At 41.3% G+C, this 22,943-nt stretch overlaps 1 protein-coding gene across 2 annotated transcripts in view; it reads left to right on the top strand.

The window, feature by feature from the left end:
• GPC6 (glypican 6) overlaps positions 1 to 22,096 on the top strand; it is a 1,157,112-nt gene extending 1,135,016 nt beyond the window's left edge. For both annotated transcript variants that reach the window (XM_006113655.4, XM_075918824.1), the window contains exons 8-9: positions 4,477 to 4,652; positions 10,743 to 22,096. In XM_006113655.4, coding sequence (XP_006113717.2) covers positions 4,477 to 4,652; positions 10,743 to 10,945 — 379 coding nt within the window. In that variant the 3' untranslated portion in view covers positions 10,946 to 22,096. The remainder of the gene's footprint in view (positions 1 to 4,476; positions 4,653 to 10,742) is intronic.
• The last annotated feature ends 847 nt before the right edge of the window (positions 22,097 to 22,943 follow it).

The following is a 22,943-nucleotide window of genomic DNA, read 5'->3' as shown; positions in this document are numbered from 1 at the left end:
AGGGACTGGTAACAGCAAGAGCAGCAGTAAAGCGTAAAACCCACAGGGGCAGCCCCACTTTCAGAACTGCAACATAAGCAGTCTGTTTGAACAACTTCACCCACCCTGCAGCCAATTTTCTGTCAAAAATGGTCTCCTGACACTGCTTCCAGTTCTGTGTGACTTAACCCTACCACATACACATCAAAATGCTTTTTAAGAACATGTGCTTAGCTATCATGCTGGGGAAACATGTCATTCAAACACCACCTTGGACTTTGAATTTCTATATCCCTGTTTTAAAGAAAGGCTAGCACTTTTTAGTCTTTTACACTCAAAAGAGACTTTTCTTTGAGAAAACAGGCGAGCCACTATGATAACAATTGTCTAAATATTTAATTTGTATCCTGTAAATACTAAGGGCTGATCCAGCAAGATACTGAATATTTCATATTTTTAATACTTTTGTTTTAATATTCATTTTCCTTATGGCCAGGGCTCTATGTTTGTCACAGAGGGCTCAGAAGTCATGGATTCCATGCTTTTCCATGACCCCCATGAGGACTAGTGTGACTGAACCCAGGGCTGCACAAGCAGCTGGCCTGGGGGACAGCCACACTGTCCACTTTGGAAGTGACTCTACAGCCATGTGCACCAGCCTCTGCTGGAGTGGCCCTGAAGGCAACTCCACTAGCCTCTGCATGGGTGGCCTTTGGCAACTAGCCCTGGAGACTGCCTAAGCAGCAGCAAATCAGCTGTCCCCAGGACCACATGAACAGTGATCCCCACATGACTGGCACAGCTTCTTCCAGGGGTTTCAGCGGTCTCCAGGTAGCTAGAGTAGCTGTTTGTCCTGGCTGCCCCCCAGCAGCAGTGCCCAGACAACCACTACAGCCACAACCAGCAGCCCCTGGCAGCTGCTGCCATGTCTGGCTTGCCTCTGCTCCTCCCAGAAGCAGCCCTCCCAGGATACCCCCAGCAGCAATCCCTTGAGTTTTAGTCAGGGTATTCATAGTACTGTACAAGTCATAGGCCATGAATGTTTGTGTACTGCCAATGACCTGTCCGTGACTTACAGCAAATATTTTTTTAAGTGTGTGTCTGTGTCTGTGTCTGTGTCTGTGTCTGTGTGTCTGTGACTGTGTGTGTGAGAGAGAGGGAGAGAGTGACTCATTTGACTCTTTTACAGCAACCATAGCAGGGCAAACCAATGTTTGTGAATGTCATGGTTGTTCCTTGAAGGAATCTAATTCTAAAGGGGGATTTTAAAAACGAGTGAGGATGAAAGAATACAGCAAGGCCCACTTGACATCTGCTTGACCTTAGCTGGTCTATGAGTGAGTTTAGGGGTCCATCCATACAGATCAATTTACAGAATTTGAAACTTGTTACTCAAGTTAAATAAAGAATATGCCAAAAGACTCCAAATACATAACTCCCCCCCCAAAAAAAAAATCTCTCATGCTTTCCACATAGAAAACTTGCTAAGGACTCAGTGTGTCACATAAATTATACTGTACTTTTATTAAACAATCAGACAAAAAGTCAAACATAAATCAGTCATTAAAATTTGGTGCATCATATTTCACAGCCAGACACTGCTTCCCAGGGATTGTGTCAGATAATTATAAAAACAATCATCATTCATAAACTGGAATTTTGATGCAGTGTAGGCAAAATAAGTAGTCAGACTTAAAATCACTTTAATCTAGTAACTGGTTCTTTCTCCTGGGGAAATAATCATTTGTATTATAGCCTCACTCTGTCTATTGGGCCTACATCACTGTAGAATCTGAGCACCTAATACATAGAAAGATTACTATTGTAATTTCTATTTTAACTCTTTCCTTCTTGGCCTTGCTTGATACAAGCAATTTCTGGGTTCACTTATAAGGAATTATGTTATTTGTTTGTTTGTTTGTTTGTTTGTTTGTTTGTTTGTTTGTTTCAAAAATAGAGCAAGTGGCTGAAGAAATGAGTTTGACAATTAGCTCTGGAAGTGACAGAATTGATTTATAGGGAGTTTGTCAGTCTATTACAGAACTGACGTCAGGTACTTAGTATTCAGCTATATCGCCAAATTAATAACAGTTATTATTATTTTAAATTTAACATTTGTAATAAATAATAATAATAATTTCTAGAACCATAGTGCCTAGAATAAATAGTCAAGGAGTACATGCTAGTTGCTTCACAAACACAGAACAAAGCGACAGTTCCTGTCCTAAAAGCTTACTATCTAAGTATAAGACAAGAATAATCCGGAACATACAAGAAAACAGTAAGGTAATATTGGTAGGTTTGACATGGGATCAGAGCACAAGCTGTCTAATTGTGGTCAAGTCTTTTGTAGGCATCACAGTAAAGGAGAGTCCGAAGTAAGCATTTGATGGAAAAGAAAATGATTTTGTGAATATGCACTGAAAGCTCTTCCCAGGTGTGAGGAGTAGCATGAAGAAAGCATCAAAATTTAAAAATGTGCAATGGAGGCTGGCATGGTGGGTTGATTAAAAGGGAGAGTCAACATCTTAATAGGGATGGAACATGAAGGACCTTGATAGTGAAGACCTGTAACATATGTTTCATGTGACAGGAAATGGAGAGCCCATGGAGGGAGGTGCAAAAAGAGGGGTGACTGGTCCAAGAGACAGGCTAGGAAAATGGTCTTTGCAGCTGCATTCTGAATGCACATGAATGGGGCAAGTTTCCCTTTGTCAAAACCAGAGAAAAAAATGTTACAGTAACTGAGACATGTGGTGATGATGCGTTTCAGCTTCATAATAGATGGATGTTAGCTGCCATGGATGGTAAGACGTTATCTTAGACATACTAAGCAGAAAGAATTGGCAACATTTAGACATAGCATAGAAGAAAGGACCCCAAAGGAGGTCTGAATTGAAAATGCCCAGTCTACAGGCATAAGTGATGGGCAAGATGTTCGGATTGCCCACAATGATTAACCAAGGAGGCAGAAGGGAAGGGTTTAGTATAAAGGATTAGTGAAGAGTCTCTTTCAACAACTGACCAAAGTTGTGTCTCAGTTTTGCAATTGATCTATATGTGATCGAATGTATATTTACGTAACAAGAGGGTTAAAAACAAAAGGTTCAGAGGAATATTTGGCAAGGTGATCTACCAATATAAAATAACATAGCTCCTCTGACATCAATGGAACTACACTAGTTTTCATCAGCTGGGCATTTGGCCATTTAGAGTTTTGCTGTATACAAGTAAATCTCAGCTGTGGCTTTCAGAGGCAAGAGCACTTGCAGATAGTATGCAGAGATAACCAGTCAGATTATGTTAAATCTTCTTTATTGCCATATGCTTCACAGTAGCTATTAGATCAGAGATGGGCAGTAATTTTCACAAGGTGGGAGGTACATCACAAATTGTATAAATTATTACAGGTGGCTCTGGGTCCCTGGAAAGGGTGGGGTCTTGGGGAGAAGAGATGGGACTCAGGATTACAGAGAGAGAGACTATGGGTGTGTCTAGACTACACTTCTCTGTCGACAGAGAGATGTAGATTAGGCACATCGAAATTGCTAATGAAGCAAGGATTTAAATATCCCATGCCTCATTAACATAAACATGGCTGCCGCTTTTTTCTGAACTGAGTTTTTTTCGGAAAAAAAAAGGCAGTCTAGATGCGGATCTGTCGAAAATAAAGCCTTTTTCGACAGATCCTGTAAACCTCATTTTTTGAGGAATACAGGATCTGTCAAAAAAGGCTTTATTTTCGACAGATCCGTGTCTAGACTGCTGTTTTTTGAAAAAACTCTGTTTTGAAAAAAAGCGGTGGCCATGTTTATGCTAATGAGGCATGGGATATTTAAATCCCTGTTTCATTAGCAATTTCAATGTCCTTGATTTGCATCCCTCTGTCGACAGGGATGCAGTCTAGACATAGCCAGTGTATGTGAGAGAGAGAGAAAGAGAGAGAGAGAGAGAGAGAGAGAGAGAAGTGGCTGCAAGAGAAAACTTAGAAACAGTACACTATGGTACTCATCTCAGTCACTTACCATTCATACTTCAGACTGGAGCAGCTCCTCCCTGTGTGTCTCCTCTTCCCATCTCTTATTACAGCAATTGCCTATTTAGAGTATAGGGCAGCAGGACACCCTGATACCAGCTCTCTCCTCTCCACTCTGCATAGCTAGCAGGAAGGTCCTGGGTACAGTTTGGCTGTAGGATGGAACATGGGGAGGAGAAGGGCAGCTGAACACCTGCTGCCAGCTATAAGTAAGTGGGCTCTGCTAATCAGCTGGGCAGGCCGGATAGAAATATTGGGTAGGCTCCATGCAGTCTGCAGGCCAGATTTCTCCCACCGCTGTATTAGACTCTGTAAAACTGACAACATGATTTTCTATATATTTTTATAAGAAATGTTAATGGCAGATAATACGGGCAAGTTGCTTAGTATAGAATTTGCACTATGGTCCCCATTTCTGTAGGACATTATATACTGAATGAATTGTTTGTTCTGATTTATAGATATCTGCCTGAGATTATGAATGATGGGTTGACCAACCAGATCAACAATCCTGAAGTAGATGTGGACATCACAAGGCCTGACACCTTCATACGGCAACAGATCATGGCTCTAAGAGTCATGACTAACAAACTGAAGAATGCATACAATGGAAATGATGTGAACTTCCAGGATACAAGTAAGCAGCAGCTTTTAGAAAACAAACATATCTTCCAAACAGATTCATAAATACATCTGTTAGGTGCCATTACAAATTATAATAACTCTCCGATATATAAGCAGAAGCCTCACTTGAGATAAGCATAACTACAGTGCATCCCACAGTGTGGACAAGCTTATGTCATTTTGGGTAAGTTTTTTTCCAGTTTAGTCGAAGCTGATTGGGAACAGATTTAAGCTGAGTCAAAATTAGCCATGTTAAACCATGATAAGTGTCAACGTTTGAAAGTTTGTACTGGTTTAATTAATTAGTTTATCTGGAGAAGCTTTCCCATGTAAACAAGTTCTAAGCTGCTCCTATGATATCATTCCCTCTCTCAGGGTTGAGGAGAATGTTTCAGATGATTCTTTTTGAGATGAGACTCACACAGTGTTTTTTTAAATGGATCTGATTTGCGCTATTAGTTATGATTATTGCTGTTTGTTATTTAGATGATGGTAGCAACCAAAATGCATTACAGACTTTGTAAGCACATTCCCATGTAATGAAAATTGTCTGATCTGTCAAAAGGACAAATTATGGAGGGTGGGGGAAAGAGGTAAAATATACAAGTAAACTTTTAAATGTTAGGCTCATCTCTTATTACAGAAATTACATGTTAGGAGAGTTTTGTTTCATTTTGATTTGAAGAAGTAGCCTTATATTTGACTCTCCCCTTTCTCCTGCTACAATTCATCATCCCCAGCTTTTCACCACACCAACTGCCTAAGTCTCTGTGTCCATAAGCTCCTAGTTTCAAAACTTCAGTCCCCTCCCTCCAGAAGAATGAGCTCCTGACTCAAGAGGTAAACAATGGTAATACCACTGTAGCTGCCCCATGAGGAATTGCAAATTCTTCTTAAAGCACCATGTAGCCACTTGCATCATGGGATAGCTACCCACAAAGCACTGTTATCTCAAAAAAAAGGCAGTGAATGGAAGGGAATGAAGTTAATTCTTCAAAGTAGGGACATTGTCTTCATGCTTGTTTATGAAGTCCTGAGCATGCTGGTATCACATAAATAATAATCACAGTGGGACCACATTTGGATGCAATGTTCATTTGTTGTTTTTGCATTCTTGCCTCCCACACCCAAATGCATACAGGACTGAGGTGGAAGCCTATAGCCACCTAAAGCCTCGCTGCACAACTTGCTCCCCTGTTTTCTGGATGTAAACTCTACACCAGCTCTAACTCTTCAGCCTGCTGCATCCTGGCTCCGGAAAGCAGTGCAAAAAGATGTACACTGTAATGCAGCTGATTACTCTCTGAAGGCAAAATGCAAAACAAGCAACAGTTGTAGGCTGGTCCCAGCAGGGTGGGGAGAGGGAAAATGGCCAGGTGATTGGTTACAACAGACTAATAAATTCTCTGGAAAAATGTTGAATTTTGTGATATTTTAGAATTCTAGGACTGCACAATTCATAGGCCTAAGGGTTCTAAGTGAGATGCCGGGGGTGTATCATGCCTCTCAGACCCATTGTTTTGTATTCTTTGAAGGTTCAGACAGGAAAAGGTGTATCCCCAAGTCAGTTTTTTGAAGTTTTCATTGCACACTGAACCTTCTCATGAAAACCGCATCTTCTTCCCTTATACACACACACACACACACACACACACATACTTCAGCAATTAGTAGGATGCCCATGGAATGATGGGATTGAGAAACCTGCATCATGTGACACTGTAGCTGCCCCATGAGGAATTGCATACCCTTCCTAAAGCACTTGCCACTTGCACCATGGTATAGCTACCCACAAAGCACTGTTATCTCAACAACAAAAAAAGACCGGGTATGTCTACACAGCAAAGTTATTTTGAAAGAAATAACTTTACCAGCATCTACACAGCCAAACCGCTATTTTGAAATTAAATCAAAAGAGCAGAGGGCTTATTTTGAAATTGGTAAACCTCATTCCACGAGGAATAATGCCAATTTTGAACTTGCTAATTCGAAATAAGCACTGTGTAGATGCTTATTCCAGCCCTTCCCAAGGTGCCCTGGTGGCCACTCTGGGCACAACCAAGAACACTCCTCTTCCTCCTCTCCTCCCCGGAGCCCTTAAAGGGGTAGACTCTGGCCACAGTGCCTGTGCCAGCTCTAAGCCTGCCAGCCCAGAGCCAGCAGTCGCTGCACCTGACCCAGTGGCTCCAGCATGAGGTAGGCAGCCAGTGCCAGCCAGCCCTCCACCACTCCCTATGACCAGTCTGTCAGCTCCCAGGAGCCTGCTAGGGGCCGGAAAAGGCGGGTGCCTGCCTGGTCCAGTGCGGAGATCAGGGACCTAATTCAGGTTTGGGGGATGCCTCCAACGTCCATGATCTCTGCACTAAACGGAGGAACACAACTGTCTACAGGCAGATGGCTGCCAGCCTGGCCACCAAAAGCCACATGCGAACCCAGGAGCAGGATCACATGAAAATAAAAGAGCTGCAGCAGGCATATGCCAAGGCCATAGGGGGCAGCTCCCAACCATGGGCAGACCCAGACCTCTGCTCCTATTTTGATGCCATGGACCGCATCTTGGGGGACAGGACAGTCTGTGCCCCCCAGGTGGTCATCAACTCTGGGGCAGAGCTTGCTGCCTCCTGCTGTTCCAGCCCCTGCTGTCTCCCCAGCTACTGCTCCTCCTCCCACTCCTTCTCCCCCTTCCGCTTCTTCCTCCCCACCCTCCCCACGCCCCCAGAGACGCCAAGGCCCCTAAACACATGGTGCTGGGAGACAGCTGGGCCGGTGAGACCCCCAACCCAGAGCCCTGAGCTTCTTCTCCCCTTGCCTCCCCCTGCAGCTCCCTCCTCCCAGGTTTCCCCCTCCCCTCTCCCACCTTCTTTCCCCAGTCTCACCTCAGTTTCATTCCCCCCCCCCCCATCCCAGTTTTGTTCAATAAAGAGGCTTTATTGTAATGAACACGTGTCTTTTAATGTACAGCAGGAAGGGGGATTAGGGAGGGGTAAGTGGAAAGATATGAGGGAGGAAGGAGGCACAAGCCCCCAGTGGGGCACACCAGGGAGACTGTTACTTCCTTTATAGCCTTTAGCTATGATCTTTGAAAAATCATGGCAGACAGGGGAGATTCCAGAAGACTGGAAAAGGGCAAATATTGTGCCCATCTATAAAAAGGGGAATAAGAACAACCCAGGAAACTACAGACCGGTCAGTTTAACGTCTGTCCCAGGGAAGATAATGGAGCAGGTAATTAAGGAAATCATATGCAAACACTTGGAAGGTAATAAAGTGATAGGGAAAAGCCAGCATGGGTTTGTGAAGAACAAGTCATGCCAAACTAATCTGATAGCTTTCTTTGATAGGATAACGAGCCTTGTGGATAAGGGAGAAGCGGTGGATGTCATATACCTAGACTTTAGTAAGGCATTTGATACGGTCTCGAATGATATTCTTATTGATAAACTAGGCAAATATAACTTAGATAGGGCCACAATAAGGTGGGTGCATAATTGGCTGGATAACCGTAGTCAGAGAGTTGTTGTTAACGGTTCTAAATCCTGCTGGAAAGGGATAACAAGTGGAGTTCCTCAAGGGTCTGTTTTGGGACCCGTACTGTTCAATATCTTCATCAATGATGTAGATATTGGGATAGAGAGTACGCTTATTAAGTTTGCAGATGATACCAAACTGGGTGGGGTTGCAACTTCTTTGGAGGATAGGGACATAATTCAAAATGACCTTAGCAAGTTAGAGAAATGGTCAGAGGTAAACAGGATGAGGTTTAATAAAGAGCAATGCAAAGTGCTCCACTTAGGAAGGAACAATCAGTTCCATACATACAAGATGGGAAGCGACTGTCTAGGAAGGAGCATGGCGGAAAGGGATCTAGGGGTCATAGTGGACCACAAGTTGAATATGAGTCAACAGTGTGATGCTGTTGCAAAAAAAGCAAATATGATTCTAGGTTGTATCAACAGGTGTGTTGTAAGCAAAACTCGTGAAGTCATTCTGCTGCTCTACTCTACACTAGTTAGACCTCAGCTTGAGTACTGTGTCCAGTTCTGGGCGCCATATTTCAAGAAAGATGTGGAGAAATTGGAAAGGGTACAGAGAAGAGCGACAAGAATGATTAAAGGTTTAGAGAACATGACCTATGAAGCCAGGCTTCATGAACTGGGCTTGTTTAGTTTGGAAAAAAGAAGATTAAGGGGGGACATGATAGCGGTTTTCAAATATCTAAAAGGGTGTCACAAGGAGAAAGGAGAAAATTTGTTCCTCTTGGTTTCTGAGGACAGGACAAGGAGTAATGGGCTTAAAGTGCAGCAGGGGAGGTTTAGATTGGACATTAGGAAAAAATTCCTAACTGTCAGGGTGGTCAAATATTGGAATAAATTGCCAAGGGAGGTGGTGGAATCTCCCTCTCTGGAGATATTTAAGAACAGGTTAGATAGACATCTGTCAGGGATGCTGTAGACGGAGCTTGGTCCTGCCTTGAGGGCAGGGGGCTGGACTCGATGACCTCTTGAGGTCCGTTCCAGTCCTATGATTCTATGATTCTATGATTCCTGCAGAATGTGCTGCCAGGCTCTCAGCAACACGTCCAGGAGACGCACCAGAGTGCCCAGGTATGGCTCCGGCTCCATGCTGCAGAGTGCTATGGTGTCCTGAGTGTGGGCATCCAGAGCACACAGAGGAAAAAAATGCTTTGTTGTCCCTCAGCGACGTAGGCAAGCAAGCAGGGAAACCTTAGAACCGGCTGTCCGGGGAGGAGGGGTGGTCCCTTAAAGCACAGGTCTCAGATACCTTGTGTGCTGCTGCCTGAGGCTAACTCCTGACCTGATGCCCTGCCAGAACCGGTTCCAGCCGGCCTTAAATGCGATTCAGCGTTGTATCAGTGTGGACGCGCTATTTCGAAATAGCAAAATGCTATTTCGAAATGCATTTTGTGTCTAGACGCGTTATTTCAAAATAAGCTATTTCGGAATAACTATTTTGAAATAAGCTATTTCGAAATAATGCTATAGTGTAGACATACCCACCATGAACGGAAGGGAGTGAAGTTAATTCTTCAAAGTAGGGACATTGTCTTCATGCTTGTTTGTGAAGTCCTGAGCATGCTGGTGCTGCATAAATAATAATCAGTTATCTCATCACATAAAATCATATACCCATCTGCAAATTTTTGATCAAGAATTTCCAGTATACCAGAAGGGGAAAACAATAAATATTATGCTCCCATACGTGTACACAGATTTACTAGTGATAGGAAAATATGCATGGGGGGAAATTATGCACATAAGGAGAATCAATATGCTGGCTAGTGGTGGTGTTGTCACTTTAACTGTAGGCTAGATCTGCTAGAGAACTAGTTTTTTAAAAATATTTTATTTTTATGTAATTTTTTGTATGTATGCTAGCAAATTGACATTAAGGGAACCTTTCTTAGATATGGTCCCATTTAGAAGGTAAGAGTTTGAGACAGAGGAATCATTGCAAACACGAAGGCATCATATATTAAGGTAGTCCAATTAATGTATTCAAGAATCCAGATACTCCGTATTTCAGCAAACAGCCTTAAATTGAAAGCCTAAATACATAACATTGAGCTAAAGATAATCAAGTGCTTGGTTTCATCTCTTCTCTATACCAGTGTCACTCCATTGATTTCAACATACTTACTCTCGCTTTACACGGATGTATATGTATATGTTCTCTGTGCTGCTGATCATATAAAGAAAGTCAGTCTTTGCCTCAGAGAACCTGCATTCTAAAGATACTTGTTTCCATTGTTACCTTTTGGTTACCAACATACATTAGGCTTCATAGCATAAATGCTATCGTATTAAGAACATCCCTATTCAGCAAGAGTTTAAGTACTTGCTTAAACTGCAGTGACTTTTACTGACTGCTTTACAGAATAGAGATGGATTTAAACACAAGCTTGAGAAATTTGCTTCATTAGGGTCTTGGAGCACTGCACAATTCATCAAGCGTGTTATGGACTTTTTCACCTTCCTCTGAGACCTTAGGGGTAGTACTTCTCTGAAAGTCAGAACAATGGATTTGAGGGATGAATGGTTGAATTCTATGTTTCTGTGTTATTTTTCTTACCTCCCTGTGCTAGGTGATGAAACCAGTGGCTCAGGAAGTGGAAGTGGTTGCACTGATGACATCTGTCCTACTGAGTTTGACTTCATTACCACAGAAGCACCACCGGTTGACTCAGACAGGAGAGAAGTGGACTCTTCAGCAATCCAATCAAGTCGATCACTGCTCACATTGTTCATCATCTGCATCGTCCTTGCACTGCAGAGACAGTGGAGATAATCCTGGTTCTGGTCAGAGAAACTATGTTTTAGTTACAAAAACAGCCAACGTCCTCTTTTTCTTACACTTTTGGACAATGGACCATGCCACAAACACGTACAGTTTTCTATAATAAGAGAGCAGTATTGCAGCCTGCTTCCCTTTTTGTTTTCCCAAAGAGTACCAGGTGCCGGATTGAACTGCTTCCTGTTTCTTTCAAGATATCTGTGAAGGCAGTGTCCACCCTTGAGAGAATCCTTTCTCAGATCTTTGTTACTAGTGACTTTCTGAGCTGTATTATGCTGCAGAAGTAAAAAGGATCTTGTGGTGTGAGATTTTCCTTAACATGAAAAAAAACAAACAAAGAAAACAAATTTCCTTCTAAATCAGGCCAAACTCAAGGCTGCTGAATTTTCAACAAAAACAACACAAAAAAAAGACCAAAAAAAAGAAAAAAAGTTCTTCACTGACAGCCATGCCTCCTTTCGGGGATTCTGTCCAGTGATTCAGGTCATCAGAATGATCATTACTATAGCAAGGAAATTTTGATTTTTTTTAACACAAGGGTAAGAGTATGTCTCAATGGTGAATGTCTTGCACTCCATCTGCCAACAACACCAGACTGATATGAAGTACAGGAGGCTGAAAAAAGAAGCTTGTCTTTTAGTCTTATAGTAACACCACTACGCTTAAAATATCATGATACAGTTACTTTTGATTTAAATCTTAATGCCCAGTAAAAATTTCAATAGTGGCACTATTTCTCTAACTTCTTTCAGTACTTATCATTGTTATATAATTGGCACAGATTTTCACCTAGTGTCCCATCAAATCTTCCCTCCAAGGTTTGGACAGAAAATATCTTGTGATATAATCGCTTTCCTTTTGCCACAGGTTTGACATTGATTAGAATTTTCTGTTACTGTGTTCATTAGCCTGCCATCCTGACAATTCTTTAATGGATTGATAAGAGTGAATGGATCAATGAGTGAGTCTCACATATAACTACATCCTTTGTATTCATTAGTTTCTATATCACAAGGGGTACTGTGCTACAAAAAGTTAAGACAAAAAATATAGTATTGACATGGAGATTTCTTTCACTTTTTTAGTCTTAGTATGATCATCTATTTTTATATATATAAATATATATAGATCACAGATTTTAACTTCTTAATTACAAGCTCAGGGTTGACACATCTTTGTAAGAAAAAATGTTCTGTCAACCAGCGCTTCTTTTTTGTGCTGCTCTGGAAAGGAACCATTTAATGACTGGTGAGCATGAGAATCAAAGACGACAACCTTTTTACATATCCAGTGTCCACGTCTTAAAAAGTTGCAAGGGGGAGAAAATCTTGTCTGTGTATGTGCATTGCTGTGGGCATGTGAGTTTGTATGAAATGCCTGCAGAACCACATGGAGTAGTGTGACTTGTTTTATGATGGCAATTGTACTCGCCATTGCTTCAAGAATATGTCACTTTAATAATCATTGTCCACATGGATAGGACTCTGGGTAGAATATCCCTGATTTGAATTGAATTGAGTATTGGAGGCTATTTTAAAGTGTGGGTAAATGAGTATCATTAAGCAGGCAGCCATCAAACCCTTCTCATCACAACAAGAAACAAAGGGCTTCTGTGAAAATTCTGAGAGGTATTGAAATGATTTGCTAATCAATATTCTTCCTGTTCTTATAATGATTCTAGAGCTAGTAAGGACAAAATATGAAAACACTTTAAAGTAAGCCAGCCAAATACCAGTTAAGATGTTGAACATGTAAATCATATATGTTCCAATTTTGTTTTCTGATCAAATCATAATTAGCTAACAATTTAGTCTTTAAATTAAAGTAGCAAACATACAGCACAATTGGATAAAGTATATTTAAGCACTTTTACATAAATATATATTACAAACTACTATCAATATATAATGTCTAATACAAAAAAAACGTCATTTTAAGATCCTGTATTCCATTTTTTGTTGTTGTTTATTTAAAAAGTTATAAAATCCAGCGTTGTTGGCCCAATTCAGTGTCACATGCTTTGTGGAGCAATCATGAGTTGTACATCCAGGCTCTGGAATGATATCATACATTTCATTTATAGATCTGGGCAATGTTTTCAGCCATCTTCATGTATCACTTAGAACACGTAAGCCTGCTCTACACTAAAAGGGGAGAATCAACTTAAGATGCACAACTCCAGCTGCATTAATTACGTAGCTGAAGTCGACTTATCTTAAATCAAGTTGTCACCTCATCCACACAGCGGGAGCTCGACAGAAGGAAATGCTCCTGTTGATTTCCTTTACTTCTCATGAGGCACACAAGTACCGGCTCTGACAGAAGCGCCCTCCCAGTTCAAATTAGTGGATCTTCATTAGACCCACTAATTCAAACTTGGGAAGATTGACTGCGGCACTTTTGTCAGTAAAACTTTTGTTGGTCAAGGTGTGAAAAAAACACACCCCTGACTGATGTAAGTTACATAGACAGAAGCACTCTGATAGCACTCAGATGTTCTTCAGCCAACGTAGGTACCACCACTCATGGGGGGTGAGGTTAATTATGCTAGCAGGAGGGTTCTTTCCCATCAGCATAGAGCGGCATCAGTACAACTGTGCCGATATAAGGTCTCTAGTGGTGACATCGTGCATATTAGTTCAAGTCAACCCATGCGGCTGATTTGGTTGGTCCCAGTATGGGCTCCCATTAAAAAGGTCTTTCCTCTGGATTTTTTCAATGACTCCTACATACAGTGTAACATGAGGAAAGTTTCTTTGAAATCCTTCCCTGCTCCTCACCATTGTCATTCTACATATCTGTTGGCCCTACTTCACTAGTCCTCTTTCAGAACATGAGGGGTTCAGCTTGACTTTTTCATGCGGTAAATGATGTCAATTTCACCTGATTACTCTCCTTCAAGAAGCTTATGTAATGAAATCAGTCCAGATATATAGATGCACTTTGACTGCTGCCTCCAATTTCTGTGGATGAAAGCAGAACTGGAGTAGATTATAAACAATCTTATTGTGGTTCCCTGATTCTCTGCACAAGCCCTGGCCCATAGCAGGAGCCCACATGCTCTTGATACCTATCTCACTATCTTAGCCAACATGCACCTCTAAACATTTCAATATGTCTTTTTGGCATGAGGCTGCAGAGAGGGAGAGGGAAAGGGTCCAGCTATGCCTATTGGTGACTTTTCCCATACCAGCATTATCCCATTGGCTTCATTAGAGTTCTGCCAGGAATGAATTCCCACCTCCCCCTGTATTTCTCTGTTTCCCTATTTTTTTTAAATACGGTAATGTCAGAACATGAATATCCCTCTGTAAGAGAGGTCATGCAATTAGTTATTGGACATTTCCTAGCTTGACTGTTTCTCAAATCACATTTTGCTGAGATTTAAAGGAACTATTAAAACTGCCGAATATATGACATTGGAAATTAAGAAATAAACAGTGATGCTTATAAATACAGGATTGTAGATCATTTAAAGTGTTTCTACTTACTCCCACTTTAAAGTATTTTGATGATTTTTTTATGTGCCACAACTGAAATAATGCTCTTCTATTAATGGTTGCTAAAGTACGAATAAATGACTTTTAAACTTTTCATCAGTCTGGACCTAGAGTTTTAGGCAAAATCTCTGGATTACCCAGCCCTCCAGTGTCACATAATCCTGAACTTCTGTGCAGTTTTATTTACAGTTTTTAAATAGAGGATTTGAATGAATTATATATGGGAATGAATAATGTGCTCAGCACACGTATTTTTTATTCTAGTATTTCATAGATAGAATCATAGAGCTGGAAGAGACATCAGAAGGTCATCAAGTCCAGCCCCCTGCCCAAGGCAGGACCAATCCCAACAAATTAATTTTGTAAAAAAGTAATTAAGTTTATTTTGCCTTGTCCTCACCTTGTCAATATGCTGCAAATTTTTGTATTGACAACTCGTAGCTGTATCATAGAGGTTGTCAGGGGAGATGCAGCAGTTGGGTAAGAGGAAGATAGGGAACAGTGGATTGAGATTTCATCTTAAACTGGAGGAATGGAGGAATCTACTGTAAGGATGTTTTCAGGACTACCAACCAGACCCACAGGTTACTTTATTACCTTAGCAAAGGAGACAATCACTGCTTGCTGTAGTAGACAAAAAACACTGCTAGCTCTGAGTTCAGACTCAGAGGTTTATTTTGCATAGGTACCATGTGCCACACTCCAATGATCAGTTGAGGTGACCAACCAATAATCTGGCTGAGTAGAGGGGTACATAAAGTCAAAGACTTAAGTCTCAGTGCATTCTTTTATACCCAAGATATCATACTTTTATCATCACCACCTCTTCTGATTCATTACAATAATAATGAATACTGTTCTATGACCAGATATAAGGTTCCTCATTACATCGTAAATGATATAGCACTATACAATTATAAATTATCTCCTTCTGAATCATAACAAAACTATTACTCTCAATATTTGATGGGGATGTTGGGACTTTTCTTGTTTTCCCTCTGTATATTTGGCAGGATCCTCAACCTGTGAAGATGCAGAATAGCTATTTCAGGAGACTCCGGTAGCCCAAAATAGTGTTGCAGTGTAGATGTAGCCAAGAAGTCCTTATTTGCAAACCAACCCAGAGATTATGATTAAATATCAGTATAATTGAATGGACTTGTAAACAGTTTTTCATTAACAAAAATGTTAACAAAAAACCCTAAAACACAGCACCTCTCAGTGACTCACTTCCTTTCACTTTATATAAGGAAAATCCATGAAAACCAAAGAAAAAATGGTTTTAGATTGACTCCAGCCATGGAAGTCAGATTGCCACAAATTTATTTATAGAAATAAAGGAATGCATATGGATTGCAGTTATTAACAAGAAGGCCAATTTTTAAAAACCACAAAGCTGGCATTTGTTACACTAACCCACAAAGTCTCTACTTTGCTATGCCTGATGACTAAGACGGCATAGAGCCAAGGAGAGAACAGTCTGAAATGGAATTGTGAAATCCTTGAATTGACACAGTTTCAAAGGGAGACAGAACATTAAAATGCTGAGGATTAGATGCAGACTGTTGTGAATACATTGTCAGAGAGCGCAGAGCATACATCCTACTAACTAAAGACAAACAATGCTCTGAATTGAGTAATATTTCCATTTTACACAGACACACACTGTGATGATCACATTAATGTGCAATTATCCACTCTTTGTTGAATGAGCAAGTGGCATACACACAGATCTAGAATTGGTGGTAACATGCAGTGCAAAGCAAAAGACAAATGACATTTGCTATTCACCACTTTCTCATCTTTGCTACAGCGCAAGAAATCAAATGAAGAAACAAGAAAGTAGGCGTTCCTAATCTAGTGCATTCATGAAGCAGTAGTTAAAAACAAAACTTTTAGAAATAAAGGGAGACAATTTAGAGATAGTCGTTTTGGAAACTTTTTCAACAGCTTCTTGTATTTATATGGACTTATTTTTGGATCCAGACTATTTTCATTGTTAGCTGGTGACAACTTGATAGTAGTAATATGAATTGTCCTCCTACTACAGTTATTGTTTCTAATAAGTGGAGCCAGTAGTTTACAACACCATTTTTGCATTTCAGATAAGCAACTAATTTGTGTCTGAGTTATATTTTAGGGGAGAGAATCCTGGCCCCATTGAAATCAGTCAGAATTTTGCTATTGATTTTGAAGATTGCAATGAGAAAGGTAATTACAATTTGGAGAGAACATTGATATTTCATCATTTGCTTGCCTTCCGATTCAGAACCAAAACCAAACACTATAAGTTTCTCTGTGAAAGGGCGTGGATCCTGGCCTCCAAGGCTATCTGCCTGGCAACCTACTGCCCAGCCACAGATTCTGGATGCCTGGGTCCCTGACTCAGGCAATCTGCCTAGCAGGCTTCCCCAGAACTATAGAGCCTGGGAATCCAAGCTCCCCTCAGCCTGCCATTCAGGCTATAGAGGAGCCAAGCAGATGTCCTGACAAGAAACCAGGCAAGTTTCCCATGGAACCCTGCCTGGATTTAAATGGAACTGGCTCCATGAATCATGTCTATTTTTGATGAATTGGCAAATTCTGATGAAAACCCATTTATGGAATTTTCCTGACCACACTAATTTCAAGCTGTATGGAACCAAACAGCTGCAGCATTGTGCTGAGTTGGCTGTGCCTGGAGGATTTGTCTCATAGTGCGCTGAAGTCCTCGCTCCCTGTCCTTTTCCTTACTCCTCTATTCCATCCTTAGTAAATCTGTCAGGCTATGTCTTTTGGGAAGCAAGTAGCATCTAGTGGTAAAGTGGTGTTTTTGTTTTTATCATCATTGAGGGGAAGCAAGATAGTGGAAAGGCAGGTCATTAGACCTGACTTAAGCAAAACTCTGGAGAAGACAAACCCAGGCTTCCCAAACCAATAAGACTTTGACCTGAGGAAGGAGAGCGGTGTTTGACACTTGGTTTTGAATTCCAGAGAAAGGAAGAAATGTAACCTGTCAAATATTAGGGCAAGGCTACACTACACGGACTACATCAGCGTAGCTGCACTGCAGCAACATGATGGGCTATGTCTACACTAGGGGTGAGTCTAGACTGGCAAGATTTTGCGCAAAAGCAGCCGCTTTTGTGCAAAAACTTGCCAGCTGTCTACACTGGCCGCTGGAATTTGCGCAAGAGCACTGACTTTGTAATGTACAAAATCAGTGCTTCTTGCACAAATACTTTCACGCTCCCACTCGGGGAAAAAGCCCTCTTGTGCAAGAATACTTGTGCAAGAGGGCCAGTGTAGACAGGGAAGAACTGTTTTGCACAAAAAAGCTTCACTGGCTAAAATGGCAATCGGGGCTTTCTTGCGCAAAATCGCATCTAGACTGGTCACAGATGCTTTTGCGCAAAAGCACTTTCTGCGCAAAAGCATCCGTGCCAATCTAGATGCTCTTTTGCGGAAATACTTTTAACGGAAAAACTTTTCTGTTAAAAGTATGTCCGCAAAATCATGCCAGTCTAGATGTAGCCTACAAGTTTTTGCAACAGAGAATATGCTAATGACGGACTCATTAGCATGAGTCGCAATGTCATGAGCATATTTTCTGCCGATGCTTTGTGCGCAAGGGGTTTTTTGTGCAAAAAGAAGCAGTGTAACCACTTCCATTTTGTGCAAAGAAAAAAAATCCCTGTTGTGCAAGATCCTTATGCCTCTCCGGATCTTGCACAAAAAGGGTTTTTTGCACAAAAGGAAATGTCCACGCTGCTTGTTTTTGCACAAAAACCCCTTGCGCAAAATCAGAACGAAAGAGAGTGTGCAAATGAAGCAGCAGAAAATGCTAATCTGCACTTCATTTGCATTGCCTCTTTCAGCAAAGCATATAGTGTAGCCATAGCCCAAGTGTGGTTCACTGTCCCATGTAGTGGCACTTAGACCATTTACAGCAATAGATAAGAACAAGAGACCTCTACAGCCTTGGTGGAGAGCCAGCTGGCTTTTTGCTCAAACAGTAGAGGTTCCTAGACTAAGCTCCAGAGGTCCCAGGTTCGAATCCACCTGGTGGAGGTTACATGGTGCCAGTGATAGGGTGCTCTCCTGGCATTATCATTCTCTGACCAACATAACACCAGCATAGAGAGCATTAAGTCAATGTAACTTGTGTCCATCTGGGGGGAGAGTCTTTCTCACACCCCTGCATGACATAAATTAAATGTACTTAAGCAATTGTGTAAACTAGTCCTTAGAAGTCAGCCATGGAGACAGCTATACAGATGTCACTCTGTGAGCTGCTATTATGTCTCTGCAGAACTTTATACTCCCACTCAGGTTATCTGAGACAGGGATCCTGGCAGCATATCTGTACCCTGTCCGCAGACTGTTTTATTTGTTCTTTCAGAAAGGCTGGAGGGATAGTCAGTGGCTAATTGGGAGAAGCAGTGATTTCACAATGAGACACAGCAGGTTTGTGATGTAATGAGGGAAAAGAGGTAGAATCAACAGCATCGCATACAGAGTGAGGCAGTTACAGAAGAGCTGTCCAGCTTTTGCTTTGCTTCCCTATTGAGACGGCTTTCATTTTACACTTGGTTTTACAGCCTAACTGACAGCTCCCCACTTGCAGGAAGTTAAAGGCTTCCTAGCTCAGAGAAGCTTCCTAAATCAACCTACTGGCACATTTTTCTGTCCTAGGGAGCAGCTCTGCTCTCTGAAACAGAACTGTGTGATTCCAAAATTCCTGCTCTAAGAACCATAAAATAATACAGGCTGAGTAGCCCATCATTTCTGACAAGTGTTTGAATGACTCATTTCCAAAGTGTGTCCCGTGAGCTGTCTTCTAAAGCCCAAAGCAGCCTTATTTTCTCATGCCTGCTGTTCTAAAGGATGATAAGGTGTTGTGTCTTCTCAGCTGATATGCAAACTGGTAGCTGAAGGCAGTACTGACCTCACTCCTGATAACTAAGGCTATGTCTAGATTATGGAGTTTTTCTGGGATATTGGAGGTATCTCAGAAAAACTCCACTGTATCCAGGGAATGCGTCTGCTCTTCTGCTTTTTTTTTTTTCTTTCAGAAGAGCAGACGTGCTCTTTCAGAAGCCCTGTCTTCTTCCTTCCACGAGGAAGAAGGGCTCTGCCAAAAGAGGAGGTTTTTCCAAAATTTGGCCCCATGTAGACGGGCCAAATTTTGGAAAAGCTTCTTCCAACAAAACTATCAGGAAAAAGTATGCAAATTGCGGAGCACAATTTGCGTATCTTTTTCCAAAAAAAAAAAAAGTAGCAGTGTAAACATAGCCTAAGAGAAATGTGAGTTACAGGAAAAACCCAGTGAGATATGTTTGAAAATTAAAGACTAATTACATGAATGTCTGTTAAGTAGATGCACTCAGTACCATTTGCTCATTGTCACTGTGTAGTTCAGTATATGTCAGGCTAAATTACAAAAACAGGCTTTGTCCAACAAACAGTGTATTTCTTGAACCCAGGTTAGCATGGTTTGTGGACCATTAGTCAACATCTGAGAGTGTGTGTGAGAGAAAACAACTATCAACTTCTCTCCACCTTGTTTCACTTCTTAGTGTCACCTAAACTTGTCTGTCTTGAATAGCCAATTTTCCTGAACTCATCATCTCATCTAGAATCAAAATTAGTGCATATGCTGGTCATAACCACTTCACAGAACAGCACAGAGGTGACTTTCTGTCTTCCTTCTAAATAGCCTCTGGAGAGCTCTACATCAATGTTTAATTTAACAACATACTGCAGCCAGAAGAGATAATAACACTCCTGAGAGGTGGGAAATCCCTGTTCAAACTCTGTCTCCCCATCAGGCAGATAGGAGGAACTTGACCACTAGGCTAAGTTATAAGGTGGCCACTGCCACCACCACATTTCGTTCAGGGACTGAATTGATACGTAGGCTCAGAGGGCCCAAACATATCTTATGTGGCCAAGGACCTCTCTTCCTAGAACAAAACTAGGATTTAGGCACCTAAGCCCAGATTTTGGGCACCTAATTCTGGGGTTTGGGTGCCTAAGTATTTTGTGGGTCCAGGCCATATCTCTTTATATGCTGAGTGTACAGTGCTGAAAAATTGAAGCTGCTTTGCACAGAGGTGACTGATTACCACTGGTGCAATGCAAGGGAGGGTCAGTGACTGACGGTAGCAGAGACCTGACCCTCTATTGCTGCATCTCATTGAGGCAGACACCTGTCGGGGCTGTGCCTCAGCCCACTGCCCCTGTAGCCATTGACATACCTCCTCACAAGGTCAATGGCTTTTTCACTGGCAAACTCTGCCATGAATTCCTGGCCACGAAGATGCACCACAGCAGCCCTCCAAACTGCACATGTGTGGCATGAAGAACAACACTCCAGGCTAGCTGTCATGAGGTAGGCCAATGGCTTCAGTGCCCTGGGCCAAAGCACAGCCTCTACCTGTGTCTGCCTCAATTGGTTGTTAATGGCACAGAGGAGCCCATCAATAAGAGGCAGAAATGCTAAAGAAGGGGCTTACAGAGAGCAAGCTCACTGGCACCAGATAATGGTACCATTCCATTTTAATTTGTTTGTTACAAGGAAGTTTTACTTATTTGTCAAAAATCAGCTTCACCTGCTTTAGCTCTAGGAAAATACCCATTAGCTAGCCCGTCAGTAGGGTTCATAGCCACTAAAAAGCAACATAATTTCAAATCTTGAACACCTGTGATTTCCACTGGTTTTGTAATGGTGACTTGAGGTAACAATGTGCTGTTTCAGTTGACACTGCTTTCAGGGGCGGATGAGAGTTTTGCGGGGCCCAGGGCAGCACAATTTCGCGGGGCCCCCCTTTGGAGAAAAAATAGAAAAAAGGCGTCAAATGCGCAAATTGAAGGCTATTTTCATATTAAATGTGAATTGGGTAAATTTGATAGAAACTTAATTTAGTTGGGTAATTTTTATTTTAATTATATTGTAAGTCATTCTTAAACAAAATTCTGCATTAATAATTTAAAATTTCCATTTGTATTTAAGTCTCCTCCCCCTCCTGCCTCACTCTCTCTTTCTCTTCTCCTTAGTCCTCCCCCTCCTGCCTCTCACTCGCAGAGCCCAAACGGCCACCCCGCTCGTCCTGCCCTATATCCGCCGCTGACGGCTTGCTTCCTAGTAAGCCCCCACAGTGGGGTTATCCTCTGTTTCCAACATGCCTTTATGTGGCTGGCCTTTTAATTTAGTCAGAGCCAACAGCTGTAGCTTTAATACGTCCATCCTGCATCTGAATTACGCTTGTTGTAGCTCCTCTCTTTCCATTGAGTTCTTATGCACTTGTTATATTTTCCATTTCTTATTCCATTCCCATTTACACATACACCAAACAAAACAATAAATAACAATTATATGCACTGTAAAAGGGTCATTATATTGAAAAAAAAATTATTTTGTCATCCCATGCCTGATAGAGACCTAGTAGGTCAATAGAAGCCTCAGCTGGAATTTGATTTTTATAAGAATTTAGAGCCTGGGTGTCTCATAGAATTCTCACAGCAACTCTAGAATAATTGTGGAAAATAATAAGACTGCAACTATTAGTAGTTTATGGAGTGTTGTTAAGTAAGCACGAAAAGAAAAGAAAAGAAAAGAAAAGAAAAGAAAAGAAAAGAAAAGAAAAGAAAAGAAAAGAAAAGATCCTCATAATCATCCCATTGTTAGATTTCTTTGTGCTTTACAATAGTAAAGTTTGTCATTTGCTCTCAGTTTAACCAAAAAAATGTAAAAGGTCACAATGCATCAACAAAACAAAAAACTCTCCTTTTTCATGCTGGAACAATTGTTCAAATAGCGACCTATTTTTTTAAAATATGTTCCCAGAATGCATACAGTGTGAGATATTGATGATCAAAGCTCTTGTTCTGTTTTGGGATTCTGATGATAGCATGCATAATCCACAGGAGGGTTGCTTTCACTGCTTATTCTAGCATCTGACCCCTCAACTGAATTACAGCTTTATAATCATACTCTCCCTATCCATTATCCAACAGCCTAAACTGCATCACAGAAAAGCTATACAATAAATTACCTCTGCAGCTACTAGATTTTCTTAATCACACCTTTTTTCTTTACCTTACGCTCTGCTCCAGGGAGGTTTGACTACTAAAAATGAATTCAGAATCCTCAAGTAAGGGAAGTACTAAACATATTCAAGATGTCCTCGGGTGGGCATTGCTTGGCCTGTTATTTTTCCATTTACCTGTAAATTTTCACTAGTCTAGCACAGGAAAGTGGATAAGGATTTCACAAGGCAGTGTTTATGTATAATTTCTTCCCTCAAGGCATATTATTAATGCTATGCTCATCAAATCTGTTTGTCTCATGATTTTCCTTCTCAAATATGTTCAAGACTGTCTATTTGGGACTTACAAAGCAGCCAGACTCTGAAATGCTGTGTTCCTGTCCATTAGTAAGATGAGTTTGATGGCAGGGGTCTTTGAGGGAGAGGGATATTTGTCTTCATTATAATTTTCTTCCTGAGTTT

Source organism: Pelodiscus sinensis, chromosome 1, assembly GCF_049634645.1.
Source record: "Pelodiscus sinensis isolate JC-2024 chromosome 1, ASM4963464v1, whole genome shotgun sequence".
NCBI classification, from domain to species: domain Eukaryota; kingdom Metazoa; phylum Chordata; order Testudines; family Trionychidae; genus Pelodiscus; species Pelodiscus sinensis.
Note: the sequence above shows the minus strand (reverse complement) of the source record. Positions and strands in the feature narration are given on the sequence as shown.